Raw genomic sequence first — 23372 nt, 5'->3', positions numbered from 1 at the left:
GTGATCAGTAACCATGGAAGGCTATTATTTAAAGTAGTGAGAGTGCTTTTTACCACAAACTGTTAGCTAAGAATTAATTTGTTTAAACAGTAATAGAAGAGTAATTCAATGGGCATGTCTTTTACTTCAGAACTCTATTTTTAGATTCCCCTTGAAGCAGTTAGGAAAATGTATTTGTACAGTTTGACTAATTTAAGTCTTGTCATACAACCTTACATCCACCTCATCCCACACTTAACCTATTGGTCCCTAAAATCAGTTTGCATATTCTCCATACTGTTCTTTGTACATTTCCTATGATATTTGTCAACCTATTAACCCTTTAACTCCCAAGATCTCATCATTAATTCTTACTGTCTGCCTAATGATTCTCATTAGAGTAGTTTGGAGAATCTGGTATCAGATCAATTTGTGATCCCATAATTGATATTTTTCTTTATTCTCATCACTTATCTGTCTGATGTTGTATAGATAGAGTAAGGAGAAATTCTGTCTTCGTCACTAACGGAAGTTAAAGGGTTAAGAGCTTCTTTTAAAAGGTGTTGATCATTTCCTTTATTCTCATGACCTTGGTGTTTGATTCAGCATAGAAATAAGATGCTAATCACTCTCAGGGATTAAAGGATAACCAAGAAGTGGAAAGTGATGGCTCAATCTTCAATGCAAAAATGAGCACAAAAATAGTTGTCACTGTTGTATTTCTAATTTCAGATTAATCGGGTCATTGTGAGCATTCCATAAATTTCTACACATTCCATGTCTTTGTTTTAAAAAAATTTATTTCAATATCAACTAAAATTACCCATCCTTATACAATTAATTTTGTTTCATTTTCAAAATATTTGATTCAATAAAACCCTGTGTTATGTAAAAACATAGAAAATTAATGATTTCATATAGTCTAAATTCAAGGTAACCTGTTAAAAACTCCTGTAAAAAAGGTAAAATATTATCTGAGATAACCAGTAAAACAGTATTTACAACAATAATCATTCACATAATGACACTTAAACTCATGCTTCTGTTAACTTTCTGTCCTATGACTCTAGAGTTACGGGTTTGAGACCCAAGTCCTATTTTACGCTGAGGAGAGTTCTTTTGTTGTACTCTTGCCTCCTCCAGCTCCCTAAAAGGAAAAAATAAATTTAAAATACTCTGTTGAAAGTATTCTTTTGATAGATCAGTTATTTTTAGTTGAAACAAATAATCTGTGACACTTTGCTGCAAAGGAGGTCTGCTCATAGCCTAGCTTCTATTTGTAGTCAGAGAGTGACAGTTTAATAAGAAAAGGCTGCAAAATTTTTCTTTAAATTAATTATGAAAACTTTCCTTTGAACAACCACTTCCAGGGCATGTTAGAATGACAAGCCAAAATAGGAAGGACAAACTGCAATTGCTTATTCATGGTCTACTTTACTGATGTTTTTGTAATATTTTGATTTCTGAGAGGTGCAACATCAGTTGTTATATCTTCATAAGAACAATTGAGATTCACTCTACCTGGATAAGACTTCATTTTTAAATTTTTCAGCATTCAGTTCCTTTCTGAGTTGGGCCTGTGAAATGAAAAACTAAGCATGAAGTGCTACATGACAAAATACTGTTTTCTGGTTTTCTGAATGAATCTGTGTTGTATATTTGAGTCAGTTGAAGTAAACTTTTGATGATCAATTATACTTAGCTTACCTTGGATTTTGCTGCAAGAGGACAAAGAACTGGATGTTGTGTCAGGGCTGTGGCAGATGGTCGATCTTTAGCCACAGGGTTAATCATTAGCTGTAACAAGGAGTAAATTTGTAAGAATTTTTTCCATTTTATTTGTTCAATCATTTCCACAGTTGTCATGTACCTTCAAATAACCTTCAGATATTTCCTGAGTCAGGTTGACTTAAAAACACTAAAGAAGTGATTATTACTAATGTGTGTAAATCGATAGCAGAACAAAATTGCAGTAACTGAGAATGTAGTACTCTAAAACTACAATTTTGGGCCTGTGGGTTTCACTGAATAAGAGCCCTGGCTGGTACCAACCTTTAATAGTGAATTCATTTCTTTTGAGATTTTCTCAAGATTTTGTAGTTGGCCTCTCCTAGGGGAGATAAGAACAAACAAAATGACTTTCCCTGTTTGTTGAAATGCAATACTACTAAGTGAAGATATTTAAAGTGAAAGTGCATTAAGTTACTGATAAATATGTATCCTACACTTGCAAGTAGCAGGGGCCTTAAAAAGATATGAGTGATGGAAAGGGTACCAAGATGTTGCTTTAATGGGTTGTAGTACATTTATTTTTACCCTTAAGAAGTGAACATACTTAAGTAACAATTAACACCTTTAGTGATTTATTATATGAAAGTTACAGGGAGGTTAGCTGCATACCTGATTTCATGCCATTTTTCACCATTCTTTGGAAGTTCTGGCCCTCCACCCTGACAGGAAAATTAATGCATTATATCAAATTCTATTTTGTTTTGGTGTAGTAGTGATAAATTAACCCTCATGCTTATCACTTTCTGTTGCTTTTTCATTCCCTTCTGTTTTTAAAGGTTAGTGAGTCTTGGACACCAATTTCCATCCATTATAGCCTTTAGAAGGAAGGATTTCATGGCAAGTTCAAAAGCCACGACCAAATGTAATTTAATTAATTTTTTTACTAACATAGTAGTTTATAAGTGTGTAAGGGTATACTCACAGCTAGAAAAACCGTCAGTGCTAGAGCAAAAATGTCAGCTTTAGGTAAGGCAGAATAATCCTAAAATGGAATTGAAGCACATGTGTTAGAGTGGTAAAAAGCTACGTGGAGGCAACTGTATTTTGATATTGTGAAGGAAGTTGTTATAGTTGGTTGAACTTACTTCTTGTAGTATTTCATTGGGCAAAAATCTACAGTCACCTTCTTCCACTTGAGGACTACTCACTGATGTAACATGACCCAAGTCACCTTTAAAAAAAATTGATCACACAGCTAAGTAAATTCATGTGCCAAAAGTTGGGCTGACAGGGGTAAGCTTTTACAAAATTGTGCAGCACTCTGCTGATAGGATAATCTCTGAATAAATGAAATACTCTTCAACTAAAGGTAAGGAAAAATGAAATTGTTGCCAATTGGTTTAGAAGTAATAACCACAAAAACAGAAAGAGTTGTTTGGTGATATCTATGCTAAAGTACATACTAAAGCATATGCATGTTTTTGCCAGGGTAGTTTTTGGCTTCAAATTGGCTCAGTCATTCTTCCTATTTGAGTAAGCTAAGGATGACAGTGATTGACACTGATTCATGTTGCTAAATTTTATACGAGCTAACCCACATGCTTAGATATTAACAACTGATTAAGGCATTTAATTGATTAATGTAGCTGAAGCAACACAGCCAGTCTAAATTCATTTCAGTCCATTGTAATTCAAAGACAATTCAGCTCATGTAGTAAGGAAAAGCATCTGAGCTGGTCTAAGGGTAAACTCCAATGTACCTATTTTATAAAGTGGTGTTCTTTTCCTTGGGCCTGGGGTGTCATTTTCATCAAATCCTTCATCACCACTGTGATTGCATTCATCAATACCTGAGCTGTAACTGATAAATATGTTCCCTGAAAGACACAAATGAATTAAGACTTGGTGGAAAATGTTACAATTAAATTGTCATCTTATGGGATGAAGTATTTAAATGCGGAAAGCATAACTATTTTTATGAAAATAACCATGCAGGCTCTAAATATCCCTTAATGTACACAGCATTGAGAATAACATACCAGGTTTGATATCCATATGAACCAAAGCCAGTGAGTGGATATACTTCAGACCCTGCACAAAAAAGGAGTAAGTTCAGGCATGGTGACATGCAAATATAAAAATCATGTTATCTCTATAACAGTTTAGGTCACAAGTACCTCAGCTATTTGTATAAGAAGCTGTTTTAATTCTCCTTCTGCCATAGCTTCATTTTGTTTTGCATTTCTTTCAATCACGTCAGCCATACTTCCCCCTAAAAAGAATGTAAAGATTTCTATGTAATGAAGAGTAAAACAAAATCTAGTTGTATACTATTAGTTACTGTACCCAGCAAGTGACAGCAGGAACCCATCAACAGATGGTGTTATTTGAAGATAATAAATGATGTACATTGTATGATTATATCTCACACCTTCACAGTACTCATTCTGTATCAACATGTGTCCATCTTCTGCCCATGCAGAGTAATATCTTACAACATGAGGATTCTTTCCTAGGACAGCATGGGCATACACCTCACGCATCGCATTTTGCCTGCAGACAAACAAAACATTAACAAAGAATGAGATCAGATTACAAGTGAACAGATTTATGGCTTCTGAAGAATCTTTTTCAATTAGAGAAGGCAATCTCATTTTAATGCCTTTGATATGCAATATAGGGACAGCAAACTAATGGCAGAAAGTTGGTAACTGCCCATGAAAATTAAAATTAGTTGTGGCCTTTTCTTGCAGCTATCAAAAATGACATTAAGTCAATTTTTAGAAGACACTGCACAAATCTAATCTACACTAATCAGGTAGGTACAAAAGAACTGGGAAAGGAAACACAAACAGTAGAGCGGTTGCAGCTCTGTGCTTTACAAGAGATGACTGGAGGCTGTATTATACTCACAGCCCTGAACAGAGGAAAACTTATTCTGACTTGTGAAACTACAGCTTGGTTATTCAAAACATACTTCAATAATTTTAGAACTTCTTATCTTTTCTTACATTATCCTCATCTTAGTTTATCTCACTCTGATTGTTCCTTCCTGTACTTACTCATCAATAGAACCAGCTACTGGTTTCAGAGACCGCTTCAATGCATAGATGCATCCATCTAAAATCAATCACAAATTTGTTTAGTAGCCATTTTAAGCATTGCACTCATTGTACATGCATATTTATGCACTGACCATGACTTCCTGCAACCTTCCAATCAAAGCAGGCTACCTAAGACAATTTGTGCTGAGATCACAACCCAGCTTTCCAAGTAAATAACTAATTCAATAAGTTATTGTATTGTAATTATGAGAACAGAATGAAGCAAAAACCTGTTTTTATCATTAGGATCCTGATCACCCCACTTGTCAAGGTGGTTAGTGATTATAGGGGAAAGGGGGTACTTTGATCAATTTTTGCTGAGTACAGGTTTGTATGTGCACCTGGCCTCTCGATGCCCTTACCCCATAATAGTCTATTCTCTGGCCAATTGTAGACCCACCTTAGTCACTTTAGGTGATAAAGTAACAACTTTTTAAACACAAATCTTTCTATTTTTAAATTATATCCATAATTTTCTTATCTCCAAAATTCCAAAAATTTGCAATGTCATTCCAGGCAATCCAGTCAGAAAATGCAACCTTATCCAGCAGTAAATTACCATTAGCCTATTACTCAGAGGTACTCCCCCCTCCCCTCCCCCCCACCACCTGTGATAACTCTCTCTGGTTTTGGTTGCTTCAGCATTACTTGGGACAAGTGGAACATTCCAGAAAACATGGAAAGTAAGCTCAACAAGAAATGAACAGTAAATTTGATGCTCACCTAGTCTGTTTAGACATTTATGTACAGAGCCAAACTGGCCAGATCCTATTGTGCTTATTTCAACAAATTCTGCATTGTAACGCGAAATGTTACTCTCATGGAGTGCAAGTCTCTGGAGATTGAAGAAAGAAATAAAAGTTGTAATATACATTATGCTCATGTTGTGTCTAAGGTACAAGGAGCATAATACTACCGGATGGTTACCTTAGCTGGGTTTCCAAATATTTCGTCATCATCATCGTCCATATCTTCATCGTCATTATCATTACAAATCGAGCCATTCCTGAAAAAGAATTGTATTGTTTCTTTACTATAGGCTTTTCAATTACAAATCAAAATCACTGTCAAGATCACAATCATAAATTTTATGAAAACGCGCATTTTCTCCAAAGAAAAAGAAAACACTGCATCAATGCTGACTTGTCCCTCTTGTAACATAGGAGTGCAGATGTGTGTGAGGTGGGAGGGAGGATGACACTCCGGTTCTGATTTGGTTGTCAAGAGATGATTGGGTACCAATTAAGCGTCAGATGGTAAATCAAATCCAGCAAGCTGAATTACCAACCGAGAGCCCTTTCACCTCTGACACTTAAGAACTGATTTATGATGCAAATCTAATGGTGTAATATGGTCTATAAAGAGCCCTTTCACCTCTGACACTTAAGACCTGATTTATGATGCAAATCTAATGGTGTAATATGGTCTAGAGGAACCACAACAATCATAAAAGAAGCATATGCAGTTTTTGCATCTCTCTTTAAAAAGGAAGTCTGAAACCAACCTTCCTTCTCCTTGTCTTGCTCGCTTCGCACCAATGGCCGAGTCTGGAGTAAACGGGTTCACGTTTGCAGTTACCTGGCGAGATCGCGGTCCCATTCGGGGTTCACTCTCAAATCCACGACCTTTTAGTAAGCCACGGCGCAGTCTCGACACAGGCCTTTTAAAATCCATTGTGCGATTCACATTGGACGAACGTTCAAGTAAACTTTTAGGCGTCTGAGGTGAGTCGAACAAGCGAAGCGCACCCAGTGAAGGAGGCGACAGAGGCGGAGTAGTACAACCACTCATTTTGGCTTTTTCCGGTGATTCATCTGACATGCAATCTCTAAAAGGACTTGAAAAGCCCAGATCCCAACCCTCGTCTGTGAATTCGGGTGATACTGGTGCAATGAGCCGAGAAGGACTACAACCGCTGTTGGCGTCGGTGGAAGACCTGTCCATTTCACAATCGTCTTCTTCTAGGACGAATGGAAGGCGTCCTGGTCGAGCTTTTGTGCACGCCATCAAACCAAGTGGTAATAAACTATTCAAGTACGTTTCAAGAACTATTTCGGTAGATTTGGAATTGCAGTAAATTGACGAGCAAAATGGAACAAAAATCCAAGGCCTTTAGCAGAATGAATGGCGAAGTGTGAAAAATGTAAAGTACAACGGTGTTGTGAATCAAACAAACGTTTAATCTAGCCAATCACAGACATTAAAGTCATGTGACTTTGCCAAATTGGCGGGAAGGTGGTAGTCATTTACTTCCCCTCCCCTGCTCAATCCAAACGAATGAAACAATTCAAACTAATGGATATTTTTTTTTCATGCCATCTATTGCCTAGTCTTCCTTTCTGTAAAGGGAATTTAAACGGAAGAATTATTCGGTTTGACCAACCCGTTTTTAGACAAAATAGGATTGTTATTTATATCCAGGAAGAAAGCTGAATGCCAATGATATCGTGTGATTAAATTTTATGGGCGGAACTCGAAATTTATGATATTTTAAGGAAATGCTATGGCACTAAATGTATTTCCTGAAGTTACTATGGCACAACAGTGTTTTGCTTTCGATTTGCGGAAAATTTGAAAGAGAGAGGCTTTGAGGTCATGTCAGGCTGGAAGGAAAAGCGTTAATCTGTCCCGGAGGAACTGGGTACCAATGATATGCCAAGAATTGTCCCCTCCACCCATAGTTGTGTTCCACTCCTTGAAGTTCTACAAATTTACATCGTCGAAGTATTCGCCTTCAAATAAGGCTTCGTTCTGTTATCTAAAATTGCTTTTGCAGATTTCAAGATATGGCCAAACCTGGGGATGCTGACAAACAGTATAAGTTGGTTGTGGTCGGAGGTGGAGGAGTCGGTAAATCTGCGTTAACGATTCAGTTTATTCAATCTCATTTTGTCAGTGACTATGATCCTACGATCGAAGACAGCTATCGTAAACAGTGTGTCATCGACGAAAAAGTCGCTCATTTAGACAGTAAGTGAAGCTTTTGTGTTGTTTTTTACTGAAATCATCCACAGAAAAAACGGCGTGATCACACTGATCGCACGGGTTGATCTTGGGGAGTGTCAGCGTTCGAGTCACTACACGGCCCAGGAAAATCGAAGAATATGTGCAGTCTAATATCCTTGCAATTCATTTTCAGCATTTTTGGGGAACATATGTGATCTCTATTTGTACATGAATTTGTTTTTCCACTTATTTTGACACACACGAACGATACAAAAGTATTTTAGATTTGGAACAGAAGCGTCGTTGAGGATTCCGGATAGATTTACCATGGAAATAATAGCCTCAATTTCACACTTTCGTGTTTGGGAATGGGAGCAAATATTCTGACGGGGACTCGATGAGCAGAGACCACAACAATGTCTTTTAATAGAAAATTACAGTTGTATTACATTCTTTCTGAAGACTTCCTTCGACCGCAAAAATAAAACGTCATTTTGGCCAAAGTAGGGAACAGAAGAAATGCTAGCGATTCACTTTTGGAAAATAAACATATGGCTGCTTGATTTGACTGAACCATCCTGTTTATAATAATGCGATGGCTCCATGACCTTTAGCAAAAAGACAATCTCCATCGAGAGCCTAAAATAAATTTCTCTCCATGGGACAAATTTTTCATGACGTGCAAACTTTAAATTGATACGGTTTAAAATCGAAATAACAAACTGGAACGAGATTTTTCTGATCGGATACTTGTGTAAAATGTTGGCTTTTAATGAGATTTATTTGAAAGAAATGGTCTTCTCTGATCTTTATCTCCGAGACAAAGTGAGACATACTTTATTTCTATGAATATCTGCTTTTACAACTGAAATAACACTTTGTAATTATTGAGATACAACCCTTAATGTACACCGTAAAATCCTACCTTCAAGGGTATCACATTTCGTGAAGAAAATCTAGGTTACCTTTATTGTATTAGTTTTTTTTAATTGAAATTGGTTATTCTCTTGCATCAATTAATTAGGTGAATCAAGCAAAGAAATATTTTTGTTCTTATTCAAAATAATTTTAAGAAATTACTTGAAATATTTTCATATTTGTTACTTAATTGCTATACTTTCCCCATTAAATAACAAGTTTTAGTGGTAGACAGAACAATAAATCAATATATTAAATGCTTATGATATTTTAGGCAAAATAATACTGGAACATTTTATTAGGAAATCTATCTTGCTGTGGGTTCCTGCCCATTACTCAGACTTGATATGATTTTAATTGACATCAATCAGATGTTATAGCATATTTTTCTTTCCTGTCATTTAAAATTTTGACTGATACAAACCCTTTAAATGTTCTTTCTGAATTCCCCCCTTTGACTTACTATTGTTTCAATGAAAATGAAATTATTTTATCAATACATTATCTATTTAAAAAAGTTATTTGCAGCCTAGAAGCTTCCTCAGGTTTCCTTCAATTTTTAATTTCATTTTTATTATTACTATTCATGGGAAGTTCAAACTAGCAGGGTTCTGTTATACCAGTAAAACACCTTTGGTGCACTGAATGTTTACTGGAAAAAAACAGGCATGACAAGCATGTGATTTTACCTTTGTCAACAAAATGAAGTTTTTTTTTAAGCTGTTATAACCCACTTTTGTTAATTGTTTCCTCTGCAGTTCTTGATACAGCTGGTCAAGAGGTAAGAATTGATTAAATAATATTCTTCTCTGTAACAATTTTTTCCTGTAGGTGGTATAACAATGCATATCATTTTCTATATTGCTATGGATTATTCTATTATTTCACACTACAAATGGAATGCAAATGGATAATCTCTTCCACATGATGGCTCAGGCTGCAACAAATAATTCTTTTTTGATAAACAAATTTTTTACCTTGTGTACAAGTGATAAACTTGTACAAAAACATCAAACATTAACAGGTTAAATAAGTTAATCTTCTATGTTTCTCCTATTAGGAATTTAGTGCAATGAGAGAACAATACATGCGGAATGGTGAAGGATTTTTATTAGTTTTCTCAGTGATAGATCGTTCAAGGTTTGTAATCATATAACCATTGAATGAAAATTTTATTTTCTTTTGTATTATTTTCCCCTCTTTTTATTTTATTCACCTTCTTTTTTTTTCTGTCTTTTTTTATTTTCTTTTCTTTGTTTCCTTACATCTTCAAGAAAGCAAAAGTATTTACAGATTGACAATTTTAATTTGGCATTTTACTGACATGGAACTAGTTTTGATTTTTTATTTAAAAGACCCTTAATAGGCTGGCTTTGAAAATGTTGAAATCTATGGAATCAGTTGTGCCCTTGTGTACTCCTCTTTTTCTGTGAGGCCTTAGCTTCTGGAGATGCATCATCAGTAATTGCCTTTTGTTTACCCAGGGTTGCTGATAGATTTTTTTTGGAGGAGTTAGGGATTTGATATTATGTTATGAATTAGCAGAAACTTCCACAGTGCAGATAGTACTCAAGGAGACCAAACAAACCAACTGACCTGCTCACTCCACTTGTAGGAAACCTCTGATCTGTATTTTTTAAAACTTTTTCAGCTTTGAAGAAGTAAAGCGCACATTTCACCCACAAATACTTCGTGTGAAAGACAGGTGTGTTGTGGAGCCTTCTTACTGTGATCTCAGTGCATTAATGAAATGAATGTGTGGTCTGATTCATTTATATATTTCTAACTGATGACATGTCACATGTACTTTTTCATTTAAAGTAATAGATTTGCATTCTACTTTACAGTTTCAAAGCCATATTTACAACAGTCTTAACTGTTGATCCCCTATGAGTGATTAGCTTCTAATTTCTCTTTACAATATCACCCCTGAATCAAAAATTGAGGTCAGGAGACTAAAGGAATCTTAGGAAATGTATTAAGAGGGGTATGGAGAATTTGCATACTGATGTTAGACTGTAAAAGGTTAAAGTCATAGCTGACAGGGTTGTGTTTCTACTTATAGTTTTCTCAAATGTTTCTGTGTTGTTATCCTTTTTGTAGGTCAGAGTTCCCAATGATTTTGGTTGGAAACAAGTCTGACTTAGAACCAGAAAGAACAGTAAGTCACCCAGAAATAAAAGATCAGTTATGCAGTAAATAACTAATTATGAACTGAAAGTCCTGAATGGTAAATACCTCTAGCAACGATACATAAATCTTTTAGTCTCTGAAAACGTGGATCCATTGTATGGAAGGGAAATTTCCCACCAACCCAGGAATTTGGTGGCATTGTCATACAGTGAGTGTATAGTTAATTAATTCAATGATTGTCTGCGCCAAACAAACCAGTAATCCTTTCCCCCCCCCCCTCCATTCCAGTGCCATAACCCATTCTCATCCACAACATCATCTCTCATAAAGATTTCTGTTCACCATCTACACTTTTGGAAAGAGGTGTGGTAGGGTGAGGTACCTTACCATAGGAAATAAAACAATGATTCAGGTTGGGCTAAAACCTGCACCTTGTAATCAATAGCCCAGAGTATTGATCATAAGGGCACAGTGTCACCCAGGAAAAATTTATATTTAGCTATGGAAGGGGCCAGGGATACCTGTTAAAGGTTTATCAGTGTTGAGATACTTGTAATTAAAGTCTTTTTGTAATTTCAGGGCAAAGGATAGACATCTTAAGAGGGTATCATGCATTTACTTAATAAGGAAACAGAATCAAGATACCCTGTTGCACTGTTTCCGTAGCAAGAAGCTGTTCCTTTTCCATTCTAATGCAGAACATAGTGTAAAATCAATTAAGTCTACATAAAGTACCTAAGGCACTTATCCTTTTGTTTACGTAACCTTGTTTAGGTGTCAACATCTGAAGGCCAGGAGTTGGCTAGTGAACTCAAGGTATGCATTTATCGAGGCTGCTATCCAATAACACTCTTGAGAAATAATGGTTTTGGAGCCAAGGAGGTCTATTTTGTTATTGGCTTATGATCAAAAACTTGAAGAAAAATCAGCTCTCTCAATCCTAATGTCAATTTTCTGCTTGGTCTGACTGTCTTTTCTCATAGTTTTAGCTTTTAGAATGTAGTATTAACCCTCTAACTCCCATGAATGACCAAGACAGAATTTCTCCTTACAGTAACAATAGAACATCAGCAAGATAAGTAATGAGAATGAAGAAAAATATTAATTTGGGGATAATCAGTTGATCCAATACTAAATTCTCTGAACTAACACTATAAGAACTGTATGGTTGACAGTAAGGAGAACAACAAATTTGATCTGGGAGTTAAAGGGTTAAGGCATGAACTATTGCAACTTTCTGGATGACATTTATATAAATGCATTACTTATAATGGAGATAAAGCTATGAATCTAATTTTGATTTATGTAAGGCCAGTATGGTATGACTTCTTAACTTTACTTCACTTGTTGATAGCCAACCATTAATTTTTTCTCAGATTGAGTATATAGAAACCAGTGCTAAACAAAGAACCAATGTTGATGCAGCATTTCACAACCTTGTAAGAGCTATCAGGTACCATGCAGTATTTTGCCTTTTTTTTAGTGTTATTGTGGGCTGTTGTTTTTCTATATTACATTAGACCAAAGGGTAGTGATTGTTCAGGTTGAGTTGAAGTAAAGTTCTTTAAATGGCCAATCATAACAACCTGACACAGGCCTGGATCCAGTTGATTTATTTGTAACTGGAAAGAGGGGATCAACAGAAAATGGGGATGAAAGTAAAACAGCATTTTATACCAACAAAACATTAATGTCCACCAAAAGGATTCTATTACAAAAGAAAAGAAAATAAGATCCCAGAAAACAGATTATTAAATTCAATGTCTTGTTAAAGTGGCATTGTGGTAATTTTGTGTGACAGCTGGTTTGAGAAGTCTTGAATTTGAGTGCTGGCTGCCTCAATATGCTGTATTCTTAGGCAGGACACTTAAAATGCTCACCCTACAATTCTCTACTAAAGAGTATAAAGGGGTACCAGAGAACAGTCAGATAAATGTGATCTATTATGGGGAGTTAACATGTGATAGTTGAGGATATCATTCAGGAGTCATAGCTATAGTCCTTGTCTGTAAATCTTTCACTCTGTGGAGTGATCATAACTTATATTCTTTTTACAAATGATCATATCCAGTGGACAAACAATGAAAATTGAGAAAATTGTTATCTAAGGATTATGGCCTTCATTAAACACCAACCTCCTAGAAACAGCCAGAAGAAAGAAATATATGATAATAAGTCAGGGAATTTTCTCCTTTAGCCAGGCAGTGAAAGATTGAATGTTAAAGAATCCAAAGCTCATGCAGGATGAGCTTATGTTCTTGGATCAGAAATCATTATTTGTTCTGTTTCTTTTTATAGAAAATTTTATGCACAGTTGGAAGAACAACAAAAGAAGAACAATCCCAGGAAGAAAAGTAGATGTTTAATTTTGTGACCCTCTTCATTTAGGACGTTATATTTGTTTCAAAATCTTTATGTTAGAGCATGAGATGATTGAATAGTTGTCAAATTTCTGAACAAGGCTGCGTGCTTGTTCAGGAGGAGAGAAACACTATAGAAGAACTATGTTTCAAGTTATTTTTGTACAAATTATGCATGTGGCGTTGGGCTAAATTAATGCATACAGGACGGCTTCTTAACAAATTACTTTTTTCAGTGTGGAGAGTGAAAGATGAGAGAAACTTGTGTGAATTCCTTGTTGTAAAAAGTCTGGTACAGACAAACCCAGACTATGCAAATAGTTGTATGAATTCGTGATATGATAACCCAATTGCTAACAAGCCATGACTAACCTCTAAGAGTGATAAACATCTAATTTCTCAGAAGAGTATTTCCCCTGAATCACACATCAAGGTCATGAGAATAAAGGAAATTATCGCAAACTCAAGAAGCTTTTGATTGTTAGGCTAATTCTCCCTGTAAGTAACATCGGAAATGTGTGAGGAACAGTATCGAGAAGTTGCATACTGATGTTGGGGTGTAAAGTGTTAAGAAAGCTGTGGGTAGATGCTCAAACAAGATTCGCGTCTCTCTTTTTTTACCGTGTATTCTATACTTAATGTTATTAATGACAAAATTGTAGTCGAAAAGCTTTTAACCCAATATCTAAACATATTTATCACGAGATAACAATAATTTTTCTTGCTACTTTTATATTTTTTTCTAATTACATAAATGTGCTGAAGTGAGTTTCCCGGAGCAATGTATGTTGACACCGCGAAAGAGTTTTTGCCATTTTTTTGTTTAAATCTAATAATAAAGTTAACATTCCACAAGTTAGTTGAGGTTTCTAGTTTTAACGCTGGCCCGTCGTGTCAATGACGAACTCAAAATGCGTATACACAGGAAGAGGCTACGACAATTTTGTGAGGAAAACTAACCTGCAACCACTCAGAACGCTGAAGATTATCAAGAAGTCTTTTCAGTATTGGAGAAATCGCTTCGGAAGGGCTGCCTGCCGTCCTTACCCACGTCTAAGAACGAATTAAAAAAATTAGCGATCTGAAGGGGAATAAGCTAAAATCCATGAAACTTATAATGAATGGTGAATAACTTGGGTAAAAGTTGTACTTTAACATTAGAAATACTACAAACGATACATTTTATAGATCTTTCCAATAATATGATAAATTAATTCATTGCGACAATCATTTAATCGTTTTTTCTCGTCATGAATTACAGACAAGACAATCCGGCTTAAGCTGCTTACCAGTGGTCTGAGCTGGTCAAGCTTTCGGTCTGAATGAATAAGTGAATGAATAAGCTTTCTCTTTCTTCCGTGATCATAGATAGAGGATATTACATGCCAGCGCGTGGATACGAATTTTATCTTCGAGTGTTTAACTCGATATCTCACAAGTGAGCAAAGCGAATGAGTGAGATATCCAGTTGAACACGAGGAGATAAAATTCGTAGCCACAAGCGGGTATGTAATATTCTGTGTATTATATAGACAACGATGCGATACCAGGAAAACGATTTATTGGACTATTGGTAGAAGCTGAAGGAACTATGACAACTGTGTTATCTTCACATGTGAAAGATAAAAATTGTATCTTCACTGATTACCAACTTTTCGTCACTGGAAAAATCCTGGTATGTCATTTGTGTTTTTATAATAAGGTTCCCTCTCTTTTGGAGAACATTTCACTAGGTTAACGAACACAACTTGAAAATCAACTGATGTGGCTGGACATTTTCGATTGATGACGGAAATCTAAGGATAGGTCGGTTCTAACGATTTGATAGCGCAGCATTGAAACAACTTGTGCCTTGACAGGTCAAGTTTTGTTCATGTTACCTAAAACGTTCATGTATTGATTATATACAGGTATGTCATGATAATTATAGGTATTACGTTCAGGAATGATAAAGTTTTCTTCTTGTTTTAAGTCAATAGCGTAAGTCTTTCATGGCTGTCGGCGTAGGTGGTTTTTCCAGGGGTGAGTCAAGCCTTTAACTCCCGGAAGTTTTTCAATCCCAACCACATTATTACACGAACGCATACGAATATGTACATTTTATCATACCCGCAGTCAGTGTCAACCAAGTGATGTGTTTGCGGGTCCACCCTATAACCACTAGTGTAAGCCAAGAGATTGGTGCAATCCTTATTGAGGTGTACAGACAGCAGCACCTTCAACGTGTTTAGGATTAAAGAATTCCCTTTCCCGGAATTCTGCTAAGGCACCGTACATAAAGGTACACAGAGATTGTCTTTTGCGTCTTGAGGAAGTAGCCTCAAACAAGAAGGTCTACTTTTCTCGTCTCTTTTCGAGCTGCAAAAAAAACACCAAAAAGAAATAAAAGCACTGCTAATAGCACGGGCTAAGCCGATCAGGATAAAGGAATCGTGCTGTTTAGATTACCAAAAGTGTCCTCCGTACTCGCCAATCAGCGTTTAACGATTTTCCCTCTGCATTATAAACTTAAGTATTTATATTGAATGCATGTGGACAAAGAAAGTGTCTGCAGAATTTTTGTCGCAACCATCCGCTGAACTTGTAACTACAAGGGGTCGACAAAGAAAGCCTCTCCTCATCCCGTCCCTCCCCCCTCCCCCCTCCCCACTCTTTCTTCCTCCCGAAAAAAAAAAGCAGTGAAAAAAAAAAAAAAAGTTAACAACTGACATATTCCAAGCTTACTTTTCATGATGACAATCTCCCGTAAGTTTTACTTATACAGGTTGCAATAAGAAACAAATAAGCATCAATTAGATCTTTAACGGGAAAGCGGTTTATAATCAAGGAAAATAGGCTCTGGAGTCGATTCGGAGTCGCTATTTTGGACGCTGACCCGCTTTTACACTTGCCAACCAAATTCTCTTAGTTCTTCTTGCCAAAGTTTGTCGATAATTTGGCAAAAGTTGTCTCTTAACTACCCTCTGCACAGCCGCCGGGCTTGCGAAGTGCCTTCGGCCTCGCCTAACACGCGGCATATTAGACTTATTCTGAACAAAATAGCTTGCAGAGCATTAAGGCATCTGTGTTTGTGGGTTCAGTCTAAAGAAGAGAGAGAAGACAGGCAAAAGGCGAGTACGAGGAGAGAAGCGCCCCCCCTCAAAAAAAGACGCTTGGGTAGATCTTTTTTGCACCCTTCTCCTTGCTTAACGCCCGCCTCTGCTCGCTCGAATACTAAAAAGGAAAATCCCCTTGGGTATACGCTATGAATAAGGAGACGACTCATGGAAAAAACTTGACAAGGATGAAATTTGCAAGTGCAATTGACATGTCAACGACATTTGATAACTCCAACCAAGTACTATATCAAAGCTTTATTTCTCTCAAACATGGTCATGTTGACCCTCCTGGTAGTGAAAACGTACCCATTCCTCAGAATGCATCAACTGCACGTTTTCTAGTTTCACTGATTGGAAGACTGCCAGGAACCCATGGCAAGTCTCTAAGCTTTTCAAGATTTCGGTTGTAAATGGAGCCACAATTGACGTTAATTGACAACGTGTTTAACACCCAGGTGGATTTCTCGTCACGCAAAAGGAAAGTCTTAAACGAGAGTTACTACATCTATCTTTTTAGTCCTTACCTATCGCCTGAACCATGTGAGAAGTCTAAAAATAGTATAAATTTAAACACGATGAACTTTTGTTTACCCATTTTACCAAGACATCTTTCAAATTCACTTGGTAACACTTAAAATGGCAAAGGTCTCCCATGTAAATTCTGTATTCTGGTGTCAATATTTTTTGTCATTTCTGCAAGGATCTGTTGCTTTTCCTGAATGAAGCAACCATCCTGACCAGTTTATGTATTTAAGGGTCAGCTCCTCTTGAATAAGGAATTCCACCCGTTCATTTTCTGATTAGTAACGGAGTGTGCAGGTGTATAATTACATTGTTTTCGTTCCCAGTGTAACATGCACCATGTGTTCTTTTAAGACAACGTGCCGAAAGAATTGCCTGTCTGAGCATGCTCTGTTAAGTATTCTCTGCACAAAAACCTATTCTTCTCAGCTGTTGCACTTGAGCTTTCCGCACTTAAGTTCTGTTCAGCGAGAAATCTTTTCATCTCCTTTCCAATTTGTTGCGTGATGTTCGCTTCGCATAGACCTCGTGTTTTTCGTTCGCGTCTCGGGTGTTGCATTTGCGGCGCAAAGTCTTCGAGCTCAAGATTCACGTCTTCGTCAAAATACGAGTTGTTGTTTAGAGGTTGCTTTCAATTGAATGAGGAGAGGCAAGGAGAGATCTGCAATGCCTGTGTACTTCTGGTCAAACGGTGGAAGAAACTGCCCTCTGGAAGTGCGAAGAATTGGAAACATGTAAGTTGAGAAAATCTTACTTCTTTGGGATGTCGTGTTTTTAGGAAGAGCGCAAACCGCAAATTCAAATGTCATTTGCGCTTGTGTCAATTTTTGGCTCAACTTTTTTTTTTTTTTTTTTAACACAGGTCGTAGACAGTAAAGCAACAGTGAAAAGAACTACGAAGCCGAGGAGAAGTTCGAGAAATTCTATGACTGTGGAAAACGGAAACGAACTAACTTCCACGATGAACGGTTCAAGAGCAACAAGTGGTCGCAGCGCGAGTTGCGGTGGACAAGAAACTCGAGGTTGGTTATCGTCTTTATTGTTTATTAGGAAAACTTAAAACGGTAAAAACAATTCTTTTCTTGCCTAGTCTTCGATGACAGTCGCCCTGTTTTTTTCGAAGACCTCAACTGAATCGTGTGTTCATTTGACATCACTAAAATCATCCGGTTTTTTTTTTTTTGTTTTTTTGTCCATTTTCTACGTTCTCTTTCAAGGAAACGGAGCCCATCAATAAATGAATTAATTAAAACATAACCATTACAGAAATGGTTTGAAACTTCAATGGGAGAATGGCCAAGAAATTATTTAACTTTTTATGGTAAAGTTGTGCTTTTGAAATTACTTACATATTCCTGTTTTGCACACGAAAATGTACGATTCTGGACATTTCTAGAATTTCCTACACCTAAATAAAATCACTGAGGCTTCCCTCCCTCAATCTGCTAAGCCCTCTATCTCCTAACCATACTGTTATTTTATTTCTTTTCTTTCATGAACCCTTTACACCTCATCATCAGTGTTCATATTCTCCATACTGTTCTCTGTACATTTACTGAGATGCTGACAAGGAGAATTTGTCTCACAATCAAGAATTTCTTTAGTTGGCGATCATTTCTGTTAATCTCATAACATTAATGTGTGATTCAGTGGTGATATTGTAAGGAGAAATTAGCTGCTTGTCATTCTTAGGGTGTGAACGGTTAAGGGGGGGGGGGGGGGGGAGGTTGTTTCTTTATTTTATTAACCAAGCCCAAGGGCCATTCTAGGAGAGTATTGGCTTTAAAGAAGAATGTTTGAATAAGTAAGAAGGTAAACTTTAAGCTCGGTCTCCAAATATGTTTTTAACAAGGAATCAAGCCTCAGACCTTGCAATTTTGTGCTCCGATACTTTGTCTACAGAGCAGTGGATGGTAAGCAATGCCATTTTGTGGTTTTTATGTCAAAAGCCTACTGCAATCTGCAAGGATCTATTTGCACATCAACTATTTTTGAGAAATCAAAATGGATGATAACTCAGAGAATTGTTGTTAACCCTTTAACCCCTAAGAGAGATCAACTTCTAATTTCTCCCAATGGTATCAGCCCTGAATCAAACATTAAGGTCATGGGATTAACCCTTTAACTCCCATGTATGACCAAGACAGAATTTCTCCTTACAATATCAATACAATATCAAGCAGACAAGTGATGAGAATAAATAAAAATATTAATTAGGGGATTATTAGTTGATCCAATACTGAATTCTCAAAAGCAACATCAGAAGAACTATATGGAGACAGTAAGGAGAATTACTAATGAGATCTTGGGAGTTAAAGGATTAAAGAAAGGGATTGCACACTCAAGAAGCTCTTAATTGTTGGACAAATTCTCTTTGTAAGCACCATAAGAAATTTCTTGAGAATGGTATGGAAACTAAGCATGCTGATGTTAGGGTGTAGGGGATCAACAGCACATTTGTAAACATGCTCTCTGCATCTCTCCTTGTGCCTTCTGTTTGGAACTGTTTGGAACTGGTTGTCTACAAAGTCATTATTTCTGTTCTTACCTCAATTGCCTGTTTCTTCTCCCCTTATGCCTTTGTCCTTGGTTCCATTGAGAGCTTTCAAAATGCTATAGGACTTGAAGGATTGTGCAACCAACTCTGTTGTAATTTCCTTCCATGCTCAATTTATCCACTGCAAAACCAGTTCCTTGCTGGGAGATCACTTCCCTCCCTGAGGGAGGGTAGATAAATTGCCCATTCACCATCCATGCCTGATACTGGGTTCTGATCTTTGTTTTGAATTGCTTGTTGATACCCTTGTCAATGGGCTGCCTGGGATCACAACAACATCAGTTTCCAATCTCATGGAGATGGATGTTAATGCTTCCAGTTGTTGTACTAACCCAGGGAAGCTGTGAAGTTTGGGCCACTACTAAGTTCTTTGGCTTTCACTTCCACCATCATTCCATCAACTGACAGATTTAACAATGTAGAAACTGATTTATCAATATAGAAAGTGAGTAGTACAAAAATGGAAAGGAATGATAACAGGTAAACAATATTATAGCTGGTGATATCAATCAAATGAAATACTTATGAAATAAAATATCTTTTATCTTATAATAGTAGTCTTTTCCTATCTCTCATCTTCATTATTGTCTGAGAGGCTGGAAGAGTGTTTGCAGTATATTTAGCTTTCATGGGTGGTAAACCATCACAGTTATGATTTATGACATCTGCCAATTGTTTGCAGATGATGATGAAATTGAAACAGATAGTGGGGAGATGTCACCCACGTTGATGTGTGGCTCACCAAGTCCCAGTCCCAGTGATGTGTCTGATGATTTGTCATCAGGTTCAACGACCACCTCTTCAAAACAAGTGCGTCAAGTGTCAACAGCTTCACAAACATCCTTTCTGTTTCCATCCCTTACCTCTTCAGCAAATAATAAGCTGCCATTCATTGACCTGTCAATGTGGCGACGTGAAGAAATCTGCTGTGGCACCATATTCAGAGGGCCTCATGGTGAGGTCCTTGTAGACCCTAAGCTTCTGAACCCTGTGTGTACATGCTCTTGTAGTGCCAGGCCCCCTGTACATGTTGCCGAAACAAAGAGTGTTAACTAGAAATTATATAGTGCTCTGGCCTGAAAAGATCAGTTAAAGATTTGCTTCCAATTCTGTTTCTGACAGAGTCCTTTAGCACATGTTCACATGACATTGCATAACTGAATCTTGCAAATTTCAATCTGTCTCATCAAAATATAATTTGGTGCAACATATACCATAGTTTCCAAGTCCTTAAAACTCCGAGCCAAAATGAACATATGTTCATGACATCATCACATACATGTACTGCAATTATGATGGTAAGACTTGAAATAATTGATATCTTCAATAGCCTTCAAATGAGTCCAGTATCATCATTTCCAAAGCAAGAGAATTATTGTCTTATAGTTAATGCATATAATATTCTTGACTAATTTTTTTTGTACTCATTTTGTATCAATATGGGTAGCGTTTAAATTGTTATAATTTTCTTTTGTTTGTTTGTTTTTCTGTTATTTTGAAAATTTTGTCTCTTTTTTTTTTGTATTTTGTAAGATACTTTTTGCATTGGAAGGACTGTTTTTGATTGTTTGCTTACTTTCTTCAGCAGTCTCAGTCTTTTTTGATAACTGCTTGCCATGCAAAACTTGATTACTCTATTTTCTTTGGTTAATTTTTGTCAACTAAAGATAACTGCAACTTTGTGGAAGTTACTGTTTATCCAGTTTACTTAAAGTCATGTTTCATTGTTAAGGAAATCACTATGAGAAACCTCAATGGACTGTACTTTTCACACATGCACACAGAGGATGCAACCATACTCTGACTCTTTGTGTCTGTTACTGTAATTAAATCTTTTAACCCCCCAAGATCTGATTATTAATTTCCTCTCTAGCTACAATTCTAAACATTTCCATACAACTTAGTAACAAAAATTTGTTGTTAGGTCAATATAACAACTTTTACCTAATAACAGGCATTGAGTATTTGCAATGCCTGTTTGCTGGATAGGTATGGATATTATAAGAGACATGTTAAACACGTTTTGAAGTTGAAGGGTTTTAAAAGACATTATTACTTACTGTAGGTATCAACATGGGTTGATAGAGTAAACTACCTTTCACTTTGCTTGTTAGTAGTCTGTTGATTAGAGATCTCAAAGTGAATGCTGCTCATGATCCATCAACTCTGAAAGCTCCTTAACACATTGATAATCATCAAAGTTTAGTATATCATTTTAACAGAGAGAGCAAACAAATTCCAGTTTAGATTGTCTATATTCACTTACATATGCATGCACCTAACAATTTTCTTTTTGCAGTGCCTTAGTCCTTTTACACCTAAAATCTAAATATCAACTTTCTAAACTTTTACATATATTACTTATGTTACTTTTACTCATGTATTATTCCTTGTGGGTATCTTCTGTAACTTCCCATTAGTTGAGGAAATTCATCCTAGGAAATTCACAGGGTGAGAGGGTTAAATAGGCCATTAACATCAATTGGCATATTCCAAAAATCAACAAATCAAAGGTTAAATTATCAACACAGTTCCTAAATAGCCATTCCTCGCAGAGAACAATTACTCTTACCTGGAGATAATTCTTGACCATCATTGATTGTTATTACTGATACTTACTAACAGCATGGAATTTTTTTGTAGTATTATTCATTTGTTGTATTAGTTGATGTGTTCTAAATGGGGAGGCTTGCTGCAATTTTTCCATCTTTGTATATAGTTAAAATGTCAGGTTGGATTTTTAGTGTATATAGTGTTTTGACCTGCATTCATGTATACGTGTTTACAAAACTTTATTAAGTAGGTTTCTTGTGATTGTTGAAGGTATTTTTAACTTGAAGGGCACATTTGACAAAACAACCAAGAAAAATGAGAGAAACTCAGCAGAAGCTTCAGACAATGAACACACCAAAAGTGCAGATCATCTTCAAATCCCTTTGTTATCACCAAAGTGTATTATCTTGTACACTGTCCAACATTTCAGTTCAGAACTTGAGGCTTTCCATTGAGCATGAATCTTTTTAAATGATATATTTAGATATTTAGATGTTTGTTACTACTTTCACAGTGGTATATGCGGTAGGGCACAGAAGTAAAGAGCAATTGTTTGTAAAGTATAGCAGAAAAATCAGTTACAACAAAAGTATTAGCTGTCCTCTTTCAAGCATAGTTTTGTGATCAGCACTTCTCCACCTCTTTTTGTTGTGCCTTCTTACCCTCAGTATTCATATGACATTGATTTCCCATTATCCATACCTAACTTTCTCAACTTAACTGATTGATTAATCTGGAAAGGAGGAACTACACAGAAAAAAAATGTAGAAAAGTGTTCAGTGGCCTCATTGTGGGACACCTTACAAATAAGTTTGTTTTACAACATTTATATAGCATAATATCATCCTAAGGTTGCTTAGAAATATCTTTAAGTACTTTTTTTAAGTACGTCATTTATATAATTATAGCAACCTGTAATGAAGTGTGATATTTATTAATTTACAGGTACAACTATAAAATACCAGAGAATTAGAAAACACATTTGGAGCATATTGTTCCACAAAAAGTTTTTAGTTGGTGGAAGTTTACAGTTTCAAAGTATGATTTGATCCAGAAATAATGGTTTAATATAAGAATTTTTTAGAGACAGTGTAATAAAGTTTGCCAATGAAGTAAGTTATTTTTTAAGGATATTGATATAAAAATACACATGTAGATGCACACCTTTCTGTGTTGTTGTTGATTTTCCCCTTCGTTGCTTCTGAGAAAGAAATTCCTGATATTGAATCGAGTCTTCGACTAGACCATCTGCTTTCCCAATTTTAACCACAAAACTGTTCAAAGGGGTGTGATGGGATTGTGGGAAGATGAAAATTCCTATGTTTACCTCTCACCTACTTAAATAGACTACCAACTCAATTTTTAACAAGGGTGGAGTCAGGATGTAGGCCTCCCCAATAGGGGCACTCTTCTGGAGGTCAACAATGTAGGCAGAAATCAAACCCTCTCCAATCAGAGAAAATTGATAAAT

The 23372-nt window shown here is 36.3% G+C and overlaps 3 protein-coding genes across 3 annotated transcripts; 2 read left to right on the top strand and 1 right to left on the bottom strand.

The window, feature by feature from the left end:
* Nucleotides 1-761: 761 nt before the first annotated feature.
* LOC113676402 (wee1-like protein kinase 1-B) lies at nt 762-6990 on the bottom strand. The gene is made up of 15 exons (XM_027193056.2): nt 6319-6990; nt 5742-5820; nt 5538-5649; nt 4773-4830; nt 4142-4263; nt 3888-3982; nt 3750-3801; nt 3471-3587; nt 2856-2941; nt 2693-2752; nt 2380-2429; nt 2032-2089; nt 1687-1776; nt 1501-1556; nt 762-1126 (listed from the first exon to the last, which is right to left on the bottom strand). Exons 1-15 carry the CDS (start codon nt 6819-6821, stop codon nt 994-996), a joined length of 1671 nt encoding a protein of 556 aa, XP_027048857.2. The 5' UTR covers nt 6822-6990; the 3' UTR covers nt 762-993.
* Nucleotides 6991-7451: 461 nt separating this feature from the next.
* On the top strand, nt 7452-14030 carry LOC113676387 (ras-like protein RAS2). The gene is made up of 8 exons (XM_027193042.2): nt 7452-7784; nt 9437-9459; nt 9739-9818; nt 10330-10383; nt 10782-10839; nt 11586-11627; nt 12188-12264; nt 13110-14030. The coding sequence occupies exons 1-8, from the start codon at nt 7601-7603 to the stop codon at nt 13183-13185; spliced, it is 594 nt and encodes a 197-aa protein (XP_027048843.1). The 5' UTR covers nt 7452-7600; the 3' UTR covers nt 13186-14030.
* A 3085-nt stretch (nt 14031-17115) lies between these two features.
* LOC113676386 (SIN3-HDAC complex-associated factor) lies at nt 17116-23064 on the top strand. The gene is made up of 3 exons (XM_027193041.2): nt 17116-17525; nt 17654-17813; nt 20031-23064. Exons 1-3 carry the CDS (start codon nt 17298-17300, stop codon nt 20402-20404), a joined length of 762 nt encoding a protein of 253 aa, XP_027048842.1. The 5' UTR covers nt 17116-17297; the 3' UTR covers nt 20405-23064.
* Nucleotides 23065-23372: the final 308 nt, after the last annotated feature.

This window comes from Pocillopora damicornis, chromosome 2, assembly GCF_964200805.1.
Source record: "Pocillopora damicornis chromosome 2, jaPocDami1.2, whole genome shotgun sequence".
In the NCBI taxonomy this organism is placed as follows: domain Eukaryota; kingdom Metazoa; phylum Cnidaria; class Anthozoa; order Scleractinia; family Pocilloporidae; genus Pocillopora; species Pocillopora damicornis.
Note: the sequence above shows the minus strand (reverse complement) of the source record. Positions and strands in the feature narration are given on the sequence as shown.

Excerpts from the sequence above, each read along its gene's own strand:
- LOC113676387 (XM_027193042.2), top strand. The coding sequence starts at position 7,601 with ATGGCCAAACCTGGGGATGCTGACAAACAGTATAAGTTGGTTGTGGTC. Across the intron at positions 9,819-10,329 it reads TCAGTGATAGATCGTTCAAG|CTTTGAAGAAGTAAAGCGCA; the intron begins GTTTGTAATCAT and ends AAACTTTTTCAG. Across the intron at positions 12,265-13,109 it reads AACCTTGTAAGAGCTATCAG|AAAATTTTATGCACAGTTGG; the intron begins GTACCATGCAGT and ends TTCTTTTTATAG.
- LOC113676402 (XM_027193056.2), bottom strand. The coding sequence starts at position 6,821 with ATGGCGTGCACAAAAGCTCGACCAGGACGCCTTCCATTCGTCCTAGAA. Across the intron at positions 4,264-4,772 it reads GTAGCTGGTTCTATTGATGA|GCAAAATGCGATGCGTGAGG; the intron begins GTAAGTACAGGA and ends GTTTGTCTGCAG. Across the intron at positions 2,090-2,379 it reads GAAAAATGGCATGAAATCAG|GAGAGGCCAACTACAAAATC; the intron begins GTATGCAGCTAA and ends TATCTCCCCTAG.
- LOC113676386 (XM_027193041.2), top strand. The coding sequence starts at position 17,298 with ATGTTCGCTTCGCATAGACCTCGTGTTTTTCGTTCGCGTCTCGGGTGT. Across the intron at positions 17,526-17,653 it reads GTGCGAAGAATTGGAAACAT|GTCGTAGACAGTAAAGCAAC; the intron begins GTAAGTTGAGAA and ends TTTTTAACACAG. Across the intron at positions 17,814-20,030 it reads CGGTGGACAAGAAACTCGAG|ATGATGATGAAATTGAAACA; the intron begins GTTGGTTATCGT and ends AATTGTTTGCAG.